Here is a 22,234-nt window from a genome sequence, read left to right as displayed (position 1 = left end):
AAGGACTGTGGCTGTGTTCCAATAAAACTTTATTTATAAACATAGGTGGTTGGCTATATTGAACCCACAGGACAAAGTTTATGGACCCCTAGTCTAGACTGTCAGATCTCTTTAGATTTCCAAATCTGTCATTTGACACAGTCCCTGTATTTCTCAGGCTTACATCATCTGAGAATTGGGCAGTGTCTCTCCATCTCCATTAAAATGAAACTGCTAACCCCTAATGCTTAAGAATACACCCAGAAAAACAGTTCTGGAAAATTTCCTCAAGGATTATCAGTAATTAATTCTTGGGATATTTCTACATCCTGCCCACAAGGACAGCATAGACTACTATAAATAACTAACATTCACGGAATGCTTATTTTATGTCAGACTTCCTGCTGAAGAATTTATGTACACAATATGTTCAACTCTTACAACTCCGAGGTAGATACACTTATCATCTACATTTTACTACTCAAGAAATTCGGATACCATCAGAGAGGCGAAATACCTTGCTCAAAATATTAAAGCACTGACTAGAGAAATCAGAATTCATACACAGATCTGCCTAATCCAAAAACTGAATTCTTAAGTCTTGTATCACAATAATTCCATGGATCTTCAATCTCCTATTTAATAACATATATTTTGGGTGGTTCCCTGACCTACTGGTCTAACAACATACAGCAAAAAAGATGATGAGTATTATACTACTGGGTCTTAGTCTACCTTTACTGGATAAAATCTGAGGGTCCCCAAATCCAAAAAGTTAATCACTGCAAATAATTTTCGTGAACTAGTCCAATCTATTAACTTCAGATGTGAAAATTAAGACACAGAACTGATAACTTCTTCATTAATGACCCTTGTAGCTTTATTTTAATTAAGAATGAGATTACCTATTTCTAAGGTTTCAGTTTTCTTCTTTAACTGAGGTACGAGTTTCTCAAAGATTCCACGTTGTATAGTACATACAAGATTTTTGATTCACACTAATTACAAGGAATAATAAGGGAATTTATTGCTTATTTACTACAATATTTGTCACTTTGGCTATGTATCACATATGCTTTACTTTTATTAATACATGATACAGTGAAATATAAATGGCATTCAATATTACATAACTGTAATTACATAACTGTAATATTACATAACTGTAACGTCAAAAATATTTCCAAAGCATCTATCTATTAACTCATCTTAAAATTAATTGACGAATTAGTAGTCTGTTTCTGTTTTGATACAATTCTATATTTTTCTCTTTCATCGTATATCTTTAAGAGGCTGTTAAATTATAAAGTAGATATCACTGTAAAGGCAACAATTAGTTTTGTCATCAAGAAAACATATTTTAAAAATATTGATTGTATAAGAAAAAAAATCACACATCTCTATCTAGCTATTATCTATCTCTTTTTTCTAACCTAAATATGTTAAATAATAACAAATAATTCAAACTGTTCCACTTTTGGAAAACAATTTGGAAAAGTTAATCCTCTAAACAAAAAGAAATTGACTTTAAGCCTTCTAAGTACTTTCTAGGAATTTTTCCTGAGGGAAAATAAGAAATAAGATGAACAGGCATGCATAGCGATAAACAGAGGATAAAAACTAAAATGGGCTACAACAGGAAAATGAACAAAAGAATGTAAATGTCACTTTGATAATTTCATTTTGATTGCATATTGAAATGTTAGTATTTTGGATATACTGGAATAAATAAAATATATTGTTAAAAATGGAGTTCCCGTCGTGGCGCAGTGGTTAACGAATCCGACTAGGAACCATGAGGTTGCGGGTTCGGTCCCTGCCCTTGCTCAGGGGGTTAACGATCCGGCGTTGCCGTGAGCTGTGGTGTAGGTTGCAGACGAGGCTCGGATCCCGAGTTGCTGTGGCTCTGGCGTAGGCCGGTGGCTGCAGCTCCGATTCGACCCCTGGCCTGGGAGCCTCCACATGCCGCAGGGGCGGCCCAAGAAATAGCAACAATAACAACAACAACAACAACAAAAAGACAAAAAAAAAAATTAATGTGACTTGTTTCTTTTTCCTTTTTTAAATGTGGTAGCAAAAAATTTAAATGTATATACGAACTTATAGTTCCATTGATTAGCACTGGTCTAAAATGTTTGATGATCTGTCCAAATAGCTACTGACTGAAAATATATAATTGAAAGTTACTCTGAATTGGGTAAAGACCTTCAATGCTTTTATATTTTACTAAATCACACCAGCACCTACAAATAATGCTTCATTCAGAGCACATGGAGATTTCCAGACTCAGAAATGTCTCCAGCCAAAGTCTGAGATACACTGGTCCAGAACTCATACTGCAATTGGTGCGGACATGAAAGTCATAAGCTGAAAAATACTAATTCCTAGAAGCATGTTTCCAGTGCTCTTCCGCTCAATTTTGTCAGCCCAGTACACTTCCATTTAGGCAGAACTGAACTTACTTTCTCATCCTCATGGGAAAACCACTGTCTCAAAGTCAGTTGCCCTAAAAACCAATAGCGAATAACAAACTCCTCTGATACTTTCAATGACATTCAATTTATCGCATAAAAATAACCCATTGGCTGTTAGCTGTTTTATCTGCACTACCGAACTACTAAATTCCTCTAAAATTATATTGAAATAGTAACTTTTTTGAATCTTAAATCTTGTAACAAAATCACCACTTTACTGTTCTACCTGTTAGTCTATCAACTGAGGTAAGTAAGTTTTTAACAGCGGATATAAGAAAGTCCTTGAAGTAGTTCCCTTTACACTTCTCCTTAGGACCGAGTGAGTAGAAAGATAAAGCAAAACATTTGCCTGAACACATAGTGTGCTAATAAGAACAAATGAAGAGCAGGTAATGGGCAATCTTGGGTTACACAGCTGAGCACATTATTTCCCCCCCACAAAAAGATACTAGCAAACCCCAGTTCAAAAGGCCATGGAGATGCTAATTTAATCATTATAAAAAGCAGTTTTGACTTTCAAACTATACCAATCTTATGATCGTGCATTTTGCTCAACACATCTACAGGCTCTATAAATATTAAGTAGTCAATTCCGTATTCCTAGTCTGGTTTACTGATTCAAAAAGCTTAAAATTATTTCTAAATCCTCTGAAGTGCAGCAAGAATGCCACAAAACTCTTTTCCAGAGATTCTGAACTCTTGTTTAAATAAATTGTTAGAAAGAGTATGCTCATTGGATTTATTAGTTTCTTTACGGGATGAAGCGGAAAAGAGGTTGAAAGATGAGCAATCTGTAGGGCCAGAGGAAACCGTCCTGTAAACTGCGCCTGGGACAAAGTTTAAGCTAAGCACTTCAGGGAGTGCTTTACAAAGAACACATTTCTCACCTGGCAAAATTTGGTCTAATAGAGTAATTGCCAAAAAAAAAAAAAAAGTTCTGGGAAAAACAAGACCTCCCTCTAAAATATTTTAAATACAGAATTAAGCTGCAAAACCATCTAGCTGGTACATTTATATATTCTATGCCACAGAGGAGTGATTTAAATTACTGCATACCTGGGAGGAGCCGTTGGATAAATAACTTTTATGTGCTGGAATGTTAAATCTTGATTTAAAACTTGCTTGATCCATGTTCTCAGTCCTTGTCCAGAATCACCTGATAAATCACAAAATCTAGATTAAGTTAAAACATTTCTGATAATACAGTGTATGTAAAAGCAGTCTATAATCTTCATGTCACATAGAGGCAGCAACAAGGAATTAAAAAAAAGTCTCCGTAACTAAAGCTAACGGATATAGAAACTGATTTATCAATGTGAACTAAATGATCAGGCATCAGTCGTTAAAAATAACTTTATTTTACTTCTGACTTCATTCACTGATCACTTAAAAAACTTGCTTAAACCACAGTTTTGAGTTTCCTTATTTGTTTAAAGGATATAACAGGAACAAATAAATAAACGAAGCTGATTTTTCTAAAAGAGAATTTCTTACCATATCTGATTTTAAATATTGTCATTTCTTATTTCATTCTTAAAAACAGTATATTCCTAAAGTGCTTATATACTTTTGTAGTTGGAACAACCTGGAACAGTTTTCTTGGTTAAAACAATAAATTCCTTCAAAAGGTGTATTCAGCATACTTGTATTTTTAATATGAAGAAATGAGAATTTTGATAACATGTTTACATAATCTAAAATGACTGTACACCTCAAGGTTGGAAAACAACCTAAACTCATGCAGGAATTAATGTATGTATACTTCCATTCAAATGGAAGGGAATCTAGGTTCATTTTATGTAGTCCTAAAGAGAAAATTTTGAAGGTAACACCTCTAATTTTTTTAGCCAGTCAGTTCATTAATTCAGTAATTTAAATGTAAGATGCAAAGGTAAGAGGCCTAGTGCTTCAAAGTTTTGTCACATTCAGGCCAAGCTAAGGATTCAGGGATAACTTCACTAGAATATACACTCTGCAAGGAAAGGTTCATTTTGTGTTTCAGCCAGAGAGTTATTTGTTCATCGAATGCCTACACCAGGACTGACACAAACTAAGCATCTGTCCACATCTAAATAGTAACATTTGCAGCAACATGGATGGAACTAGAGACTCCCATACTGAGTGAAGTAAGTCAGAAAGAGAAAGACAAATACCATAGGATATCACTTATACCTGGAATCTAATATACGGCACAAAGGAACCTTTCCACAGAAAAGAAAATCATGGACTTGGAGAATAGACTTGTGGTTGCCTAGGGCAAGAGGGAGGGAGTGGGATGGACTGGGAGCTTGGGGTTAATAGATGCAGACTATTGCCTTTGGAATGGATTAGCAATGAGATCCTGCTGTGTAGCACTGGGAACTATTGTCTGGTCACTTATGATGGCGCATGATAATGGGAGGAAAAAGAACGTGTACATGTGTAACTGGGTCACCATGCTGTACAGTCGGAAAAAAAATTTGTATTGGGGAAATAATTATTAAAAAAAATAGTTAAAAAAATCCAAACCATCTGTCCACATCTCGCTTTGTCCTCCTTAGTCATTGAACGGTGCAAAATAAACCACAAAGAGCATATAAAGGCAGAAAGAACCAGGAGAATGTTTCAAGGGGGAAGCTGAATGCTGACAGTTCCCATGAGAGGACGAATGAAAAATATCTATTATATTCAGCAATACAGAGGTTACTGGTGATTTTAGTAAGAGCCAACTCAGCGCATTGGGGGGAAAGCACGGTTCGGGCCTGAGTGAACCTTAGAGCTTAGTGTAGAATACAATGATTGCCACTGAAAGAGAGCCACAGTGTCTTCATGGAGCCTATAACAAATGAATTGATCCAATCTGAGAAGCTGGACAAAGCTAATTAAGCTATCACTTGTTTTTATCATCCTGAAAGGAGGTACTTCTTTGACATTTTAGTAGTTGGAGATGCGCAAACTAACTTGGCTTTAAGTAACTGACATTCCCATATGGTGTTCTATGGCTTCCATAACCTAGAAAAGAAACTCAAGGCTTTTAAGAATAAAAAACAAACAAAATCTGCCTCTAAACATGCTTTTTCAACTGTGAAGAGCAAAACTGAATGTTATAAAACAATATGCACCCATCCACTTGCAAAGGCCACTCTTTAAAAAGCCAGCACCTGGAGTTCCCGTCGTGGTGCAGTGGTTAACGAATCCGACTAGGAACCATGAGGTTGCGGGTTCGATCCCTGGCCTCGCTCAGTGGGTTAAGGATCTGGTGTTGCCGTGAGCTGTGGTGGAGGTTGCAGATGCAGCTCGGATCCCGAGTTGCTGTGGCTCTGGTGTAGGCCGGTGGCTACAGCTCCGATTCAACCCCTGGCCTGGGAAACTCCATATGCCGCGGGAGCGGCCTAAGAGATGGCAAAAAGACAAAAAAATAAAAATAAAAAGCCAGCACCTTATTCCAAGAGTATGATAAAACTCTTAAAATTAGTGTGTCCATACCTGGATTGAGCAGAAGCCTAACAAAAGCACATTTTTATAGTCTAAAATCACACTCCTAATAAATTTGGTGTACTACAATGGAGCTCAAAATATAGAGGAATGGCATTGTTCCTGCATAATTGGCAGAATTCTTCAGATAAACTCTTTGCGCAAAGTACAAGGGGAAAAATATATAACTCTGGGTCTGAGACAAACAGTTACAAATTTTAAAATGTCAGTAATTTGAAAATGAAGATTATGAATCGGGACTTTAAGCAAAGTGGTCCAGAGGAAAAAAGACTGGGAGTATTTCCTCAAGGTATTGTGAAATAATTTATTTATTCAAAGGACTATGATCCTGGGGAATTTCTGGGTGCTTATAAACACCCTTGGAGCCCAGATGGTATTAATATTAGTCTCCAAGTTATAAGCATTGCTGTCACCTCAGACATCCCAACTTCATATTTCATCAGTCAAGTCTCTCCCTTTAAACATCTTTGGCCCGTCTGTTCCCTCTTTCCAAAATGACGCATCCTAGTTCAGTTTTTCACCTGAACCCCCCAGAGCGCTGACTTTGGAGTTAGAGATCTGAGTTCTAATAATACCAGTTCCAACCCCACCCACAGGAACTGCCAAGTGACCTTGGACAAACTGTCCAACCCACCCAGGCTCATTTTTAAAATAAGACCACTTCCAGGTCTCCACCCTGTACCTTTACCAGCCCCTCCACTATCCAATCACTACTCTCTTTAAAGCCACACAGGCCCAGCTCAAAGACCACTTCCTCTGTCAAACCGAACAAGCTCATCTTCCAAAAACCTCAATGATGCCTACCCAGAGTTTTTCCCTTACAGTTCTCCTGGCAGTAATCCATGCTCTATCTTGTGATCTCCCATCCGCTGCTGACTCAAACTAAATGAATTTTTGTTGTTTTTAACTTTAGGTAGGCCCTCTGAGAACAAGGCTGCATCTCTTGTCTTCAAAAAACATGTCCCAAGAACTTACCCTGGTCCCCGCACTATGGATGCCAACGTTAAAACAAGGGTCCTTACTCTTAAAGAAGTGGTGAAGTGGGGAAGACAAAGAAAAGTCATTACTGGTAAGTGTGAGAAGCGCTATGGACAATTAGGCAGCCAGTTAATGAAGGCAGTGAAAGGACTCAGAGTTGACTCTGCGCATTCTCTTGGGGGCTGAAAGACAAGAGAGCAAAGAGGAAGGATGAAGGAGAAAGCCCCTCCAGCCCTGGCACGGTGCCTCAAGAAAAGAGATACTAATCCAAGACAGGTGCAAACTCTAATCACTAAAAGCTGACTCTGAAAAGTACCAAATTTGTCTCTAGCAGTTGGCTTGCCTTTCTACCTCGCTCGTTTAAACTTAAGGGAGAGGAACGGGGCGTAGCAAGGATAGCAATGGACAGAGGGCTCGGGGATGGGACATCAGGGCAGGAAGCAAAGACGGTGGGCAGTGACCACACGACAAGAGAAAGACTAGTGGGGACGGCCAGGACCTCGAGTTCCCAGCCACGGGGCTGGCGAGAGGACAGTCACCCTCCCTCGGAGTCCAACGTGCCCTACGGGGACCCAGCGCTTCCTCCACTGGGGCAACCCTGGGGAAACCGGGGCGGGGGGGGGACCGTTTCCGTGCTGCCGTAACCAGGACGGAAAACTGTAATCCACCTGAGCCGTGCAGGAAGATCAGAGAGGCGCTGTGCCTCCCAGCCGGCGACACGATGCAGCGCTGCAGGCGCACGGAGCCCGATGCAGCCGCCATGACGACGGCCAGAACCGGAGCGTGGCGACCCCGCCCCTACGCCGCCCCGCGGGCTCGCGCACGTCGGCACGCAGGGGCGCGCCTGGAGACGCGCATGCGCGGCGGGGCCACGCTGGCCGGCCTCGGGGCCGGGTCCCTGGCGATTCAGGCCTTTTGCTAAGAGTTGTGACGTGCACGTGACCCCATTGGTAAGGCTGAAGGATCTCCTTATTTACTGTAGGATTTTTGACGGCAATCCTAACCGTTAGGATTGCTTTTTTATTTGTAAAAATATTGGTGTTATGTTGAAAATGTAACAGAACGTAGCCTTTTATATACAGGATAAGACAGCCATAATAACTCTGTGTAGTTTTTGTAGATAATTTGCTCAGAAAAATCTGAGCTAAAGCGGTACCATACAAAAAAGAAGGGCTGTTAATGTGGAGAAATTAGAGCCCTTGTGAATTGCCGAGGAGCATGCAAAATGGTAGAGCAGCTGTGGGAAAAGTTTGATGGGTCTTCAGAAGTGAAACAGAATTACCATATGATCCAGCAGTTCTGCTTGTAGGTATACCCACAAAAGAATGAAAGCAGGAGCTCAGACGCTTGGACACCTGTGTTTATAGCAGCATCATTCACAATAGCTAAAAGGTGGAAGAAGCAAACCAAATATCCATGGATGGCTAAATGGAAAATAAAATGGGGATTACACATACAGCAGAAAATTATTCAGCCGTAAAAAGGAATGAAATTCTGATACATGCTACAACACAGATGAACCTTAAAATATGCTGGATACAAAAGACACATATTGTATGATCCCACCTATATGAAGTATCTAGAATAGGCAAATTCATAAAGGCAGAGTAGTAGGTTACCAAGGGCTTAGGGGGAAGGGGAATGGGGAGATGTTATTGAATGGATACAGACTTTCTCTTTGGGATGATGAAAAATTCCTAGAAATAGTGGTGATGATGCAACATTGTGAATGTACCTAATGCCACTGAAACTATACACTTAAATGTGGTCAAAATGGTAATTTTTTATGTATATTTTATTACATTAAAAAAAAAAGAAAAGAAAGCGAGGGAAAGGAATTACTTTCTATATAAAGGCCTGACCAAAGACATCTTCCAGTACTGAGGGCTGCAGACCCAGGAGGTAGTTCATTCGTCGTGAAAAATTCAACACAGTAGAACTCTAAGTGCCATTAAATGCCAGCCTTCCATTCCTTGTAGTCTGCACTGTAGTTAAGCAATTGCAACTTATTTTTTGTATGTTCAAGTTGATCGCGCTACCCCCAGGTGACTAAACTGTCTATTGTCACTGGTCAGTTGCTGAGATTAGCTCTGTGCCATCAGTTAAACCACTGATCTCTGTGGCAATGGCCCTACATGCCATTAGATCAAAAAAGAACACTGAATCAGAAAGGCTCTAGATCTAGGGCTGAGGGTACGGAGAACGGAGTCCTTGGGCAGGGGGGTGCTGGGCTGGGCTCATTTTGGATACACACAACTCTCAAATAATACTTTTATTTCTAGACCAGCCTTTCCCGCATGAATTCTTGACAACTTTCAAGATCCAGATGGGAAGAGGGCAGTGCTATAGGAGGGGAGACCACTGGTGACACGCCAGGTAAGGCTTTGAGATCTACTCTTAGAGCTTCATTTACTGCCAGAAATACTTTGCTGTGCACTACCCCTGTTGTGTTTTTGAAACAGAAATTAAAAAAAAAAAAATCAGGATTATAGTTAAGTTATGATGATGGTTATTGCTAATTGTAATAATAATAATAAACACCTGACATTCTTTGGGACCTACTCGGTGTCAAGCCCTGTCATAAGTAAATTCCCATAAAACTGTGTGCTATTATTATCTATTTTTGCCAGTGAGGCTCAGGGGGTAGAGAAATGGCTCAAGGTCATTCTGCCAGTTATTTGTAGATCCTGGACTCACATGTTGATTTTGACTCCAAAATCCAGGTCCTTAATTGTTACACATTAGTTCACAAAAATTAGGATATGTTCCAGCTCTTTTTTTTTTTTTTTGTCTTTTTGCTATTTCTTGGGCCGCTCCTGCGGCATATGGAGGTTCCCAGGCTAGGGGTCGAATCGGAGCTGTAGCCACCGGCCTACACCAGAGCCACAGCAACGCGGGATCCGAGCTGCGTCTGCAACCTACACCACAGCTCACGGCAATGCCGGATGGTTAACCCACTGAGCAAGGCCAGGGACCGAACCCGCAACCTCATGGTTCCTAGTCAGATTCGTTAACCACTGCGCCACAACGGGAACTCCTTTTTTTTTTTTTTTTTTTTTTTGAGACTTAAGACTGTAGCCCTTTAGAGTGTCTATTGATTAGGAGTCCCTGTGTTTCTTCAGATTCCCTGTCTCCTGGTATTAAGGTTTGCTCCTCTATCTTGAATGAGTACCACTTTGAGCAGGTAGATAAGCAGTACCTCAAGGCAGGGATTCTGAGTTTCACCTAGAACTTGAGCTTTCCCAGACTTAAGGCCATTATAGGAATAAGCCAGATTCTTACAAACCTAATTAAATTACTCCTAAAAAAAAAGTTGCAGTGATTTCAATGCTTAGCTATTGTTGCTTTTCTTTTCATCTTTATTTATAGAATAAACAGAAGGTTTTAGATTTCTATATTTAGAGATGCCATCTGGTAGGCAAACTACTGAACAAAAATGTTTTGTTACTTTCATGTTACTTTGCTTTGTAACTTTCATGGTCCTTTCATGCATTACTTTGAAATGTAATTAAGTTTCAGGATGGTTGCTTGCTTCTTTTGTGGTGGATCTTTTGCCCTCTTGAATTTGAGGGAAAGAGTTACTCCTGGAAGATAGCTGTTCATACATTCTTTCTCTTTGCCTGTTTCTTCTCCTTCCTCTTCTTCTTCTCCTTCTTTTCCTTCTTCTTCTTCATTTGCTTTCAGCCAATCTAAAGCCCATTATTATTATTATTATTTTAGGCAAGAAATAGATTTATTAGGATAGGATGCTTGTGAGAGATGCAAGCAGGCAGGCGAGGAAGCTCTGCCTCAAGGATCCAGAGGGCTACAGTTTTATCATCGAAGGGGCTATAAGCCCATTATTGATGCACTCTCTCTTGGTAGCTTCCGTTCAGTATTTAAACCGAAAGTATTTCAGAAAAACAAGTAAATAAAATAACAGCAAACAGCAATAACCCTTCCTTTTTGCAGTGTTTCAGTGTCTATTGTGATCTAAACACATAAACGGTAAGGTCAGAATTGAGTTTGCTGTGACACGATGTGTTTAGAAATCCTTTAAGACCTACTTGTTGGCTTTAAAAAAGCAATTGAAGGATTGTCCATTTAGAGGAGTATATTTGGTACGTTCAAATGATCACAGTTAGATGGAATCACTTCAGTCATGCAGACAACACGCAGTTACGCCTTTGTTGTTTTCCACCTTCTTGAGCATCAGCTCTTATCCTGTCCATTGGCTGGTTTTTATTTGCCAAGTGTTCAGTGGGACAGAGAAACACACACACATTAACACATGACACAGAATGTGTAATACATACACGCGCATACACAGAAACACATACATATTAACAACATGTATGCATTGGACAAAATGTCTCCGTGTTAGGTAATTTTTAAAATTTTATAAATTAATAGTTCCTTTATACCTTTCCTTTATCCATTTATGAAAGAAAAATTGAGAAAAAAATCCTAAAAGTCCTGGTTCTTATAAAACAGCAAAATAAAACTCTTTACAAAGGAATGTTATATGAGCGTATAAACTTTAGTATAGCCATTGCCTCAGTTCTGGGCACCTTACGTTTTCTCAGGTCAGCCCTTCTCGATGTAGATGTGGGAAGTTTCCCTGCTTTCCCCCACTACCTCTGCTAGAGATGCATGGCAACCATGGGGTCTCTTCAGAGCAGACGGGTCACCTGGGGCCTTGTGGGCCAGGCTGAGGCAGCATGGGGACAAGGGATGACATGAGCTACTCAAACACGGACTGAATGCAGTCTCCAGACATGGGCCGTTGTCATTCCTGCTGGACTGTTAACCAGAGTGCAGGCCCTCGGGGGGGACCGTAGAGATTCCTCCCTTTACCTCGGGCTGGGTGTTCAGTGTGTGTGACTGGGCACAGGAATAGTGTTTTTCGTTTTGTTTTTTGCTTTCTTTTTTAGGGCCACGCTTAAGACATACGGAAGTTCCCAGCTAGGGGTTGAATTGGAGCTACAGCTGCCCGCCTGTGCTTCAGCCACAGCAACACAGGACCCAAGCCTGGTCTGCAACCTACACCACAGCTCATGGCAATGCTGGATCCTTAACCCACTGAACGAGGCCAGGGATCAAATCTGCATCCTCGTGGATACTGGTCGGGTTCGTTATCTCTGAGCCATAACAGGAACTCCCTGGAAAAGTGTCCTTTATGTTATCAAGTGACTCCTCTTCATGGAAGGGGTCGTCTCCCTTTTAAGCACGTCCCATGACCAGTTCTCATATTCCCAAGCTACTTTCTGGAAAACCTCCTAGTCAGCTGCCTCCAAGTCTTCACATGAGTCCTGGGAATCTCTCCTTTGATCTTTGCAATGTCTGTGGATTCTGGAATCCATTCTTTGCTCTTCTATAACAGAGCTTGGTGGCTCTTCAAATTCAGAGCAAGAATTATGAGAAGCTCCTGACCAGATTCTGTTCCCTTGATGGCAGGGAGGGCTCAATCTTCAAACCTTCCCAAGGACTGAGAGGAAGTTGTTGTAGTCTGCACATCTAATCTATAAAAAAGTGAAAAGCAGGAAGTATAAGTTCCTTATCAATACAGCCTGAACATCTGTATCCTGCCCCATTCATTTAAGAGAAAATGAAGTGTATATGTAAGTGGAACAGCATGCAATGAGAAGAATATTGAAATGATACTGTTTCACCTTCAAGTAACAAGCTGTGTAATATTAAACAGGCCATTCAGTCTCTTTGGGCTAGTTTCTCCAAATATGAATCAAGGGAGCAGGGCTTGATAAGCTCTCAAGTTCTGTGATTCTAGGAGCAAGAATTTTCGTATGTGACACGTGCCACTTTTCTAAATATACCTCTGATATTTAATTCTGATTTTAATATTATGGCTCAAAACTCTTAATTGTACTGCACAAAAGTTTGTTTTGCAGTATCAGAAATAGCTGCAAGTATAATTCTTCTCCTTTGTGTGGCTGATTTTAGTACCTTTACTCTGTGTTGCTACTCTTTTCCTGGCACTGTCTAAAAGCCAGGGAAAAAGAGAGTTAAAATGGATCTTTTAAAAAGGTAATCAAATCATATGAAATCAATCTTTGCAATTTAAAAAGTAAGCATAATTTATTCTGAGGTGGACTGTTTTCTGTCTATCTGTATCATTGACTGATGGAAAATATTTTAGGTAAATGTATGACAGTGGGTTTTCTAATGCCATATCTGTATTTTATTAAGAAAATAAAAAGTCTTTGTAAAATTCTCCTTAGTTCATATTCTGAAGGCAAATATTCTCCCTTTGTCTCACTACACTTTCAGAGAATTTTTTATAAAATGCTGGCAAAATGTCTTTAAGAGGAAATTTTCTTTGCATAGGTTCAAAATAAATGTAAGTGTATCTATCCCAAAATAATTGAAAGCAGGGTCTTGAAGAGCTATTTACACTCCTGTATTTTCAGGAGTACTATTCAGAATCGTCACGAGATAGAAGCAGCCCAAAGGTCTATCAAAAGATGATCGGATAGACAGTATGGTATATAATACAACGGACTATTAATCAGCCTTAAAAAGGAAGGGGATCTTGTCACATGCGACATCATCAGTGAATGTTGAGGCCATTATGCTAAATGACATGAACTGTCACAAGAGGACACATGCTGTCTGAGTGCATTTGTATGAGGTACCTAGTGTAGTCAGATGCTTAGAAACAGGAAGTCGAACGGCGGTCACCTGGGACTGGGGCAAGGGGGGGAGAAGAAGAGTTGTTGTCTAATGAGTTCAGAGTTGAAAGATGCAAAAGTACTGGGGATCTGTTTCACAACAATGCAACTCTACTTAACACTTGTGAACGGTGCCCTTGAAAATGTGTAAGGTGGTAAGCTTTATATCCTGTGCTTTCTAGCATGATAGGTAATTAGCCACAAGTGACCAAATAGGATTTGAAGGCAGTGGTTATTCAGAGCCTTAATTTGGCACTCATTACACATTTGCGTTTCTATATATTTGTTTGGTTTGCCTTCACAGAGCTTAAGAGAATAAAGGGATTCACAGGTGAAAAGAAATGTTTTTATTAAACAGTTTCAAAAATATAACCCCACACACAATCCCAAACTAACTTAGGCAAAATTGTCAGCGTTCTGTGGTAGAAATGCAATGGCTTTGAGATATGATTCCTAAATTTTAATACTTCTCCTAGCTCTGTGATTTACTAAATCGTAGTTTCTTAAGTGCAAGATAAGATGTATTTTACTTATTTTGGTATCTTCCTGAAATACGCAGAATAGCATCATAACTATTCCTTGTTGGAATTGAGGTCTGCTCTTAATTGACTTATGTTTTGAAGAAAAAGTGTGTAATAAGAGGGAAGCTCTACACATCTTCGTGCATCTACTTGCCATTGGTCATATTGTCAGTAGCCAGAAAGAGCCAGAGAGGTGGACAGACCACGAACTGGAGGAGGACAGACAGGGCCAGGATCACACTCTTAGGACCGGTTTCCAGCGTCACTGGGAAAGAAGAATGTTTTGAAAAACACAAAGCACATTGTCAGGAAATCATGTCGTGGATATCAGGCCAAACTAGGACATGACCCTGAGTGAAAAGAAGAACTAGGTTATAAGGATGAGGTAAAGAACAAACCATAATTCAGGAAGGACCGTTGCTTAACATGAGGCATGTATGATTGGAGCACAGAGGCCAGCCAGCCATTGAAGAGAGGATGTGGCCCTGTGAGAAGGCGATTAAACTGATGGTGGTGATGGGCAGCAAGAGGGCCTGGTCTCCTCGAAGATCCAGCTTCACCTTATGGGCTGTCTCGAGGGAGAGACGCACACTCAGAGACAGACACACAGCAATGCACTTTGGTGTTTTTCTGGATCGACTGAAGGACTCCCTAGAAACTTTGAATCTCGCATTTGACTACGCTTGTATGTTTTTGAAAGCAACAACATAAAGATAGTATATTTTTGAAAGCAACAACATATAAGATTAAGGGCGACAAGATCATTCCAGTTCCCAACAAACAAGGCTTATGAGAAGCTCCATGCTTTATATCCTCAGCTAAACCAAAGGAGCACTGTTCGCCTGGTACCAGTTATTGTATCATCCAGCTTGGTAGGAGAACAACAATTAACTTCTATGGTGATGTTTCCAAAATTGTTGCATCATATGCTCCATCAGTAAAAGTTTTTAGTGCATCTCTATTATATAAATGTATTTATTTATAAATTGTGTGAATACATTATTTGGTAATAGATTAAATGCATATGAAATATAAAGTCAAAATTTGAAAGCTTGGGATAAAAATAAGATATAAACAAGTTTTAATATCTTCTTTCCACATTCCAAAGGACTCTCTTGTCCCAATGCCCTGTTAGGAAACAACTTTTCTTGAGGATGACGCTTGCACATCTGAGCATGGCAACAATAGGGAATTAGGTCATTTTTATGGGAATGCCTCACTTTAAGAAAGCGTGATATATATCTCAAGGTCTAAATTTACGAGATATATTAAACATGGTATAATTTCACTTTCAGTGAGTCTGTTTCTTTGAGCGTTTTGAAGGCAGATTAGATTGTTTTCCATCGTTGTATTTCCAGTGCCTAGACAATAAAAGGATTCTTCACAGAGTTATTTTTATTTTTTCTGAAGATGCCTTTATATCTAATATAAAGTTTGACTTACCAAACCAGTTTTCAAAAAACTTTTCGGGACACACCTGTGTGCGTGTTTCATGTTTATTTCTGGAGGCAGCCATCTACTCTTTTCATCATGTGGCATAGCAAGACTTCTCCCAGTGTGCTGTGCCACCTGGACCCCTTTGCCTCTGCCTCTCTGATCTCTCAGCCAGGAGTCACTCTCCCCCTCCTTTCCTTGCCTGTTCACTCTTCAGATCTCAAGTCTATCTCCTCGTCCTTTGTCAAGTCGTTGTTGAATCCAGAGCCCCTTAGACCTGCCCCTTGAGCAGGCATGGTCACCACTAACGCAGCATGCAAACAGTGGACCTTAGACTTTTCTGGCTCTCCCACTTCCTGCTCCCCTACTCTGGTCCTAAAAACAATAATACCAACAAAAATAAAGCGCTTCCGTTTAATGTTGGCACCGTGGCATGCCCTTTGCAATGATGCTGTCCCTGGAAGGCAGGCTCTAGTTGAATGTTTCTGTGTGTGCCACTTAGTTTTTTTTCCCCATACTCTCCCTTAGTTTATATTTACGTGGTTATTATTGAATATCTAATAGACAAAAGATGTTAAAAAATATCATCCTCTACAGCTGTGTCAATAGGAAAAGGACAAGATGCGAATAAGCCATCTCCTTAGTAATTTACATTAAAAAAAAAACACACTAAACATCAGCTTTTTGAACTCTCAGTGGCAAAAAACTCAACTTCTTGCTTCAATTTATGCTAGTGATGGTCTTTGAAAAACTGTTTATCTGGGTAGTTCATGTCTTTCTTCTAACAATTTGTATATTCTTCTTGCCAGCATTGAAGTCTAAGTGGAAAAACATTAATAATATTTTGTTTATGTAGACAAGTGGGTTGACGCTAATAAAAATGTTGATTCATGTCTTGCTTCTCAGTGAGAAATGCCACCCATGAAGTCTGCTGGCACTTGCTCCTAATAATAACAATATAATTTCATGAAAGCCAGAAAAAGTACGTACCTTCACTTGCAAAAGTGTGAATTATTTATTTTGCTTAACAAAAAATGTAAAGTACATCGATGCTCAACGTTAGCTTAAAAACAGTTTCACAGCAAATTTTACCTAGATTCTGTAAGATATCAGAAAACTTCTCATATCTTAACATAGGCGGTAAGCAGACACCTCCTTTTCTACATAGCATAAACATAATATTTAAAATCTAAAAACAGTTTAAAACATGAAAAGATAAATAATAACCAGGTTTCATTGGGTTTATTTCTTGCTTAAAAAAAAAGAGATTCACATACGCTATATAGATTTCACTCTTCCTCTTCCCCATAAGCAGTGTCCTATTTATGTGGGTTTTCTTTGACACTGTGCAGGTGGAATTGATAGACAAAAAAGTGTGCTTCATGGCGATGAAAGTCCCTGCCGCCCTTGTCAGAGCATGGTTCTATTCAGTCACATGGTTACCATCTGGAAGCCACTTGGCGTAATAGCTACCACCAATTTGTTGCTTATTCAGGGGAGACATACCAGAATGGACTCGAGGAGGTGCCGTCCGTGTCTCCTTCCACACACACACACAGACTCAAATCTCATCGTTGTCTTTAAGCCCTTCTTTAGACCAGGGGGAAGCTCGAACTCTCAATAAATATGTTCCTGTCTTAAAATAAACGTCCAGAAAACATAAAAATGCACTGCAAGTGATGTCTCTTGATTATTTCAGTTACACACAGGACGTGGTTTTCATTTTGACCCATGACCCCGGTCATAAACACAAAGTACCTGCGTTTGTTTCCCCTACAAATTGTGCATATTGTGCAAAGCACCAAGTTTCCCCCATAGCATCATTAAGGGGGCTTGTTCATTTCCGAGTAAGGAATCAGAGGAGAAAAATATAGTATGTGGCATGAAACATTCAGCCAGACTCTTTGTACTCAGTGGCGAGCATTTCCTAACTGTATTCCACAGGTGTCTAAGGCATTTTCCGTAAGGTTAATCCAAGAAGCTTCTCTAGGGATGTCATCTAAACGCTTCATGTGAGCTTAAAACAAAACAAAACAAAACAAAAAAAAACACGCACACAAATACTGTAAAGAACCAACTATATATTTTTCTTTTTATAGTAGTCTACATCAGAAGTTAGAAAAATGTGGTTCTCTATATTCAAGGGTTATGCCAATTATTTTGGGATCTGAAGCTTTAAATGAAGTCCTCCGAAGGGTGAATGTTAATTTGTGGCTCTGGCTGTTGCTCTCTGAAGTTGTCGTTGTTTAGAATTATTGTCTCTCTTGACCTGTGGTTGACAACATCCTTTCCTCAAAAGGTGTCACCCCAGCCCACGTGACTGTAGTCCAAGTTGTTCTGCTGAGGTGTCCTGCTCACCTCCCACGTGTTTTGAAGAAGTGCTTTCTTGTATCCTTAGGAGTGTTTTTGTCAGGCCTTTGCTGTCTTGCCCTTAATTCACTTAAGCTCGCTTAAGCCTTTTGGTTATTTTGTACCAAGTCCCATGAGGTAGTATTGTGATGGCCATCATTTGAATTCAGGCGGAGGAAAACATCTCATTGTAAGTGGTACAAAGTCAGTGGTTACTCACGTATCCACATGTGTCATGTTCTCATATTAATAGTAAATCGTCCAGTGTTCACCACTTCCAAATATGAACCATCTGAGTCTTCAGTGTGTATATGTAAGTAAATACACACACACATGTGTGTATGTTTATATGTACATGCAGACAGACACATGTAGATATAAAATAGTCCTCTCTTCCAGAGTGAAATCACTTAACCAAGTTAGTTAAAATGTCAGCAGCACTGGTAGATTGCCTGCTATACCTTGAACACTAAAGCAAAGGGAGTTGACAGGTCTGTGTTCTTAAAGAATTTATGGTGCCTTTCTATAGCTCAGAGTATAGAGGCAGTTGTGATGAGAAAAAAAACAAAAATCTTAAAGCCAATCTGCTTACTATTTAGAACCTACTACAACTAACCAAAATCCTTCTTGTTTTACCATTCCAGTGGATGTAGTGGTAAAGCTGAGCGGTAACTGGGGGTTGTAATACTGATATTAGTAATAGGGACGGAGAAATAGGAAATAGATTCGTTCCTGGAAACCGTCTGTCATTTGTAGAAGCTGCATTTGTTTGGGAGCCAAACCATCCAGTGATGCGCTTTCTTGAATTGTGGGACATAAAACACAGCATGTGACGCAGCGCGTGTAACTGATGTCTTCAGCTGCGTTCTGTAAAACAGACTCAAGCAGTTTGGGGAACTTGAGAAAAGTCCCTTTTCAGTGGCTTCCTCATGTAATTCCCCATGTTAAAACCTGTTATCAGAACTCCCTCAAGTTATCCTCGTTCTCATCAATTGGCGCATGATTTAGATTCCCCAGTGGTACTGCTCCCAGTCTTAGGCGTGCTTTTTCTCAACTAGTATTTATATTCTCGTCTTCCTTTACTACTATAGTATTGTCAGATTATTTTTGAGTTGACTCCATTGAGGGCGTTTATTCAGCCAAATGACAGAGTATTCATAACACACTGTGCTCAGTACTGTTGGTGAATGAAAGATATATCAGACTTGGTCCTACCCTTAGGAGTTTACATTTTATAGGGAGGCTACAGGTGTACATACCTCTCATGTGAGGTAAGTCCTGGCACCTCTTATGAAGGTTACAGATAGAAGTTGAACAAGTGCGGAGGAGAGAGAGTATAGTTCTAGCTACTGGAAAACCAGGGAAGGTGCATACAGAAGAGATGATCACAGTTCTTTAAATATTATGATCAAAATTCTCTGCCACGGGACTCTGATAGCGTCTAGAAGGCTTCGGAGAGGGTCTTGAGCTGTTCTGTCTCCTCTCTTTTCACTGAAGTTCAGTGTTTCTTTCTGGGAAGGACGTCCCCCTGACAGTGCACCTGCTCAACTCGCTTCCCCTGCTTCCCCTGTTCTGGCTCCATCAGGTTGATTCCCAGTCCATGAGTAAAGAGGATTCTTCTCATGATAAAGCTGGGCCCTCTTGCTATGATGGAAGTAGTATTCCTGTGACTTAGCAGGCCTGTGTCACCTTGGCATGGTAAACTTAGACCGCATGTTTGCTGATGACGGGCTGAATGAATGATGAGGGAGGGAGGGAGGATGAGGGCATGGCCATCAGATAGGAGACAAACCAGCCCAAGGAAAACAGCTGGATCCTGACTTCACTGTTGGATGTAAATTACAAGCGCGCCCTTAGCTCCACTCTTTCATCTGTTATAGTTGCGCGCGATAAATGTTTGTTGGATGTGACGTTCCTCAAAATCTCCAATTCGTGCCTTCATGCGCCTGTATTTACAGGGTTAGGGAACGGCTCAGTCTCCCGGTAAAAGGAATAATCCTGTTTCACTACTGGATAAATAGATCATTATGCAGTGTTTCCAACAGCTTTCCTCGAAATGACCCCTTTGAGGTTCAAAAAGGAACAGAAAGTGATTAGATTTTATAAATGTTATGCCACTTCTTATTACATATAGTATTCAATAAAAAGAAACTCCCACAAGCCCATTCCGTGGGTCCCATGGCTCTAATACTATAAAGTCTCATTCTTCCAACATCTACATTTTGGCCTTTGTTTGTCAAAAGTGGGGCGGAGGTAAAAGTATTCTTTTTGCCAGTTTATGTGATGCCATAAAGCAGCATTTTTCATTTTTCAACACTTATTAGCTCAGCTCCCCAGCTGTGTAGCACCACGCCCTGGTGTGAAATTGAGAGGGAGAACTCTGACAAGTTTATATTGGCTTAAATTTATAGCTTTTCTTTGGGGTGGGGGAAGGGTTTTTTTTTTTTAAGACATTATGCTTGTGTGATTTTTTTATATCACAAAACTTCTATAACACGGAATAATAGATTATGAGAGTGGCTTCCATGTTTGGCTTCCCTAAACATGTTAACAGCTATGTAGTTAGAGAAAAAGTGAAGTAGGAAGTTATTTAGTTAGTTAATGATCTGCTTGACCCATTTACTCTAGGTGTATTTATATCCTGCAATATATATATATATATACACACACACACATAGCCCAGTGTCTCCCATGACAAATATGCTGAAGATGTGAGCCAATTGAAAAAAATAGAAGCTCGAGCTCCACTTAAAGAGTTAGATTTTGCTGTAATTACTCTTCTAATCACTTCCAATCTCTATTTCCCTTGTTTTTTGGAGAGCAATTTCCAAAGGAAAGACTTTAAATTGATTTCACAGAAGCCTTGGTAGGGCCAGCAGGAAATGGGTTAAAACAATTACTGTAGCGTGATGCAGCGCATTAAAATGAAATGATTGATGACAAGCTAAAAATTTCAAGATAAACAAACTTAATCCCTGGCTTTTTCTTTCCTGCTCTCACACACACCCAAACACGTGACAAACAAGGGGGAGATTCTTAAAGCATTTTTAAGATCCGACTTGAGTGAGACAGGACATGAGTAAACTCAGATAAAGCGTTTTATATTTATGTTGTGTGAAAACACTTTAAAAATCAACACAGAATCAGGCTTGCAGTTTTCTATGAAGTAATGCTTACACTGGGAGGTAGCGTGGAAGAAGAGCCTTTCTAAACCCTATCCTGAAAAATGTGCCCGGACTCTCCAGGCCATGGCCGGTGGTGGTGGGGGTGGGGGATCTAGGCATTAAGACTTGGAAAATGCTCCCCACTGGCACAGACAGTGAATAAGTCCTTCATGTGCAGTCAAAGTACACCCCGGGCACAGCTTTAATTGGCTTCATAACTTTGTTTGCATGTGCAAAATGCAAAATAATTGTAAATCTTTTAAATTAATCTTGAAACCCCAGGGCCATCTTCAGTTAGGTGAGTCCTTTGAAACCTAATCCTGCTTGTTTTCAGATGGAAAGCCAGGACACTGGACATTTCAGTTTCAGCAAACATTTGTAAGAGTGACATTAATTTTGATGCCAAGTGAAAATATTCTTCCATAGAAATAAGTGAGGCATCTTTAGGAGAGCTCACCGAAGCTGGAATTCCATCGTGTAGCCATGGTCACCTGAGGTTTGAGGAAACTGCAGCAGCAGGTAGATGAGCCTGGGAGGCGGCCCCCCAAAGTGAGGGAGAGACACCTCTCGGAGCAGAGGGAATTGCTTCTGCAAAGAGGAAGAAGCGGTTTCACAGATGTCATGTGGTTCTTTGGAAGACAGAAGAAAATAGGAACCATCTCTCAAGAAAAACCACATGGGCAAAAGGTTTACCTTGGTCTTCTCAACCAGCTGTTATATGCAAAAAATATTGTAACGTGGGAAGACACAAAGGACAAGCTAGCTTCTAGAAACATGTTGGGTCAGAGTTGATACTTCTTTTTAAATAGAGGAGTGACATGGTCATTTAGTATTAGCTCTGGCAGTAGAAATAACTTAAGGAGCAATATATTGGGTAGATTAAAAGAGGCTGTAGATAGGGACTCATTTTAAGTCTTTTTCAAGGGACTTGGGAGAGACAGGATTACCTGAATTTAGGCAGTGGTTTTGAGGATGGCTCTGAGGGCAGATTGGAAAGGCCAAATGGATTAGGATTAGTTACCCAATGGATTTGGAGATGAGTTATAGGAAATAGTCTAAAAAGATGATCTCCATACACTGTTGGTGGGAAAGTAAATTTATGTAACCACTATGGAGAGCAGTATGGAGGTTCCTTTAAAAACTAAATATAAAACTACCATATGATCCAGCAATCCCACTCCTGGGCATCTGTC

At 40.0% G+C, this 22,234-nt stretch overlaps 1 protein-coding gene and 1 long non-coding RNA gene across 11 annotated transcripts in view; one reads left to right on the top strand and one right to left on the bottom strand.

Annotated features, from left to right (window-relative positions):
• LYPLAL1 (lysophospholipase like 1) overlaps nucleotides 1–7,700 on the bottom strand; it is a 70,404-nt gene extending 62,704 nt beyond the window's left edge. For 2 of the 3 annotated variants that reach the window (XM_047755016.1, XM_047755015.1), the window contains exons 1-2: nucleotides 7,574–7,699; nucleotides 3,510–3,609 (exon numbers count right to left, since the gene is read on the bottom strand). In XM_047755016.1, the coding sequence (XP_047610972.1) occupies nucleotides 3,510–3,609; nucleotides 7,574–7,667 (194 nt within the window). In that variant the 5' untranslated portion in view covers nucleotides 7,668–7,699. Of the gene's footprint in view, nucleotides 1–3,509; nucleotides 3,610–7,573 lie in introns of all 3 variants that reach the window. The other variant, XM_047755014.1, reaches the window with a different exon arrangement.
• A 65-nt stretch (nucleotides 7,701–7,765) lies between these two features.
• LOC125112663 (uncharacterized) overlaps nucleotides 7,766–22,234 on the top strand; it is a 413,145-nt gene continuing 398,676 nt past the window's right edge. For all 8 annotated transcript variants that reach the window (XR_007131218.1, XR_007131217.1, XR_007131212.1 and 5 more), the window contains exons 1-2: nucleotides 7,766–7,855; nucleotides 9,188–9,281. This is a non-coding gene — a long non-coding RNA (uncharacterized LOC125112663). The remainder of the gene's footprint in view (nucleotides 7,856–9,187; nucleotides 9,282–22,234) is intronic.

This window comes from Phacochoerus africanus, chromosome 12, assembly GCF_016906955.1.
Source record: "Phacochoerus africanus isolate WHEZ1 chromosome 12, ROS_Pafr_v1, whole genome shotgun sequence".
Taxonomy (NCBI): domain Eukaryota; kingdom Metazoa; phylum Chordata; class Mammalia; order Artiodactyla; family Suidae; genus Phacochoerus; species Phacochoerus africanus.
The sequence above is the reverse complement of the archived record's forward strand: the minus strand, read 5'-3'. Positions and strand labels throughout refer to the sequence as shown.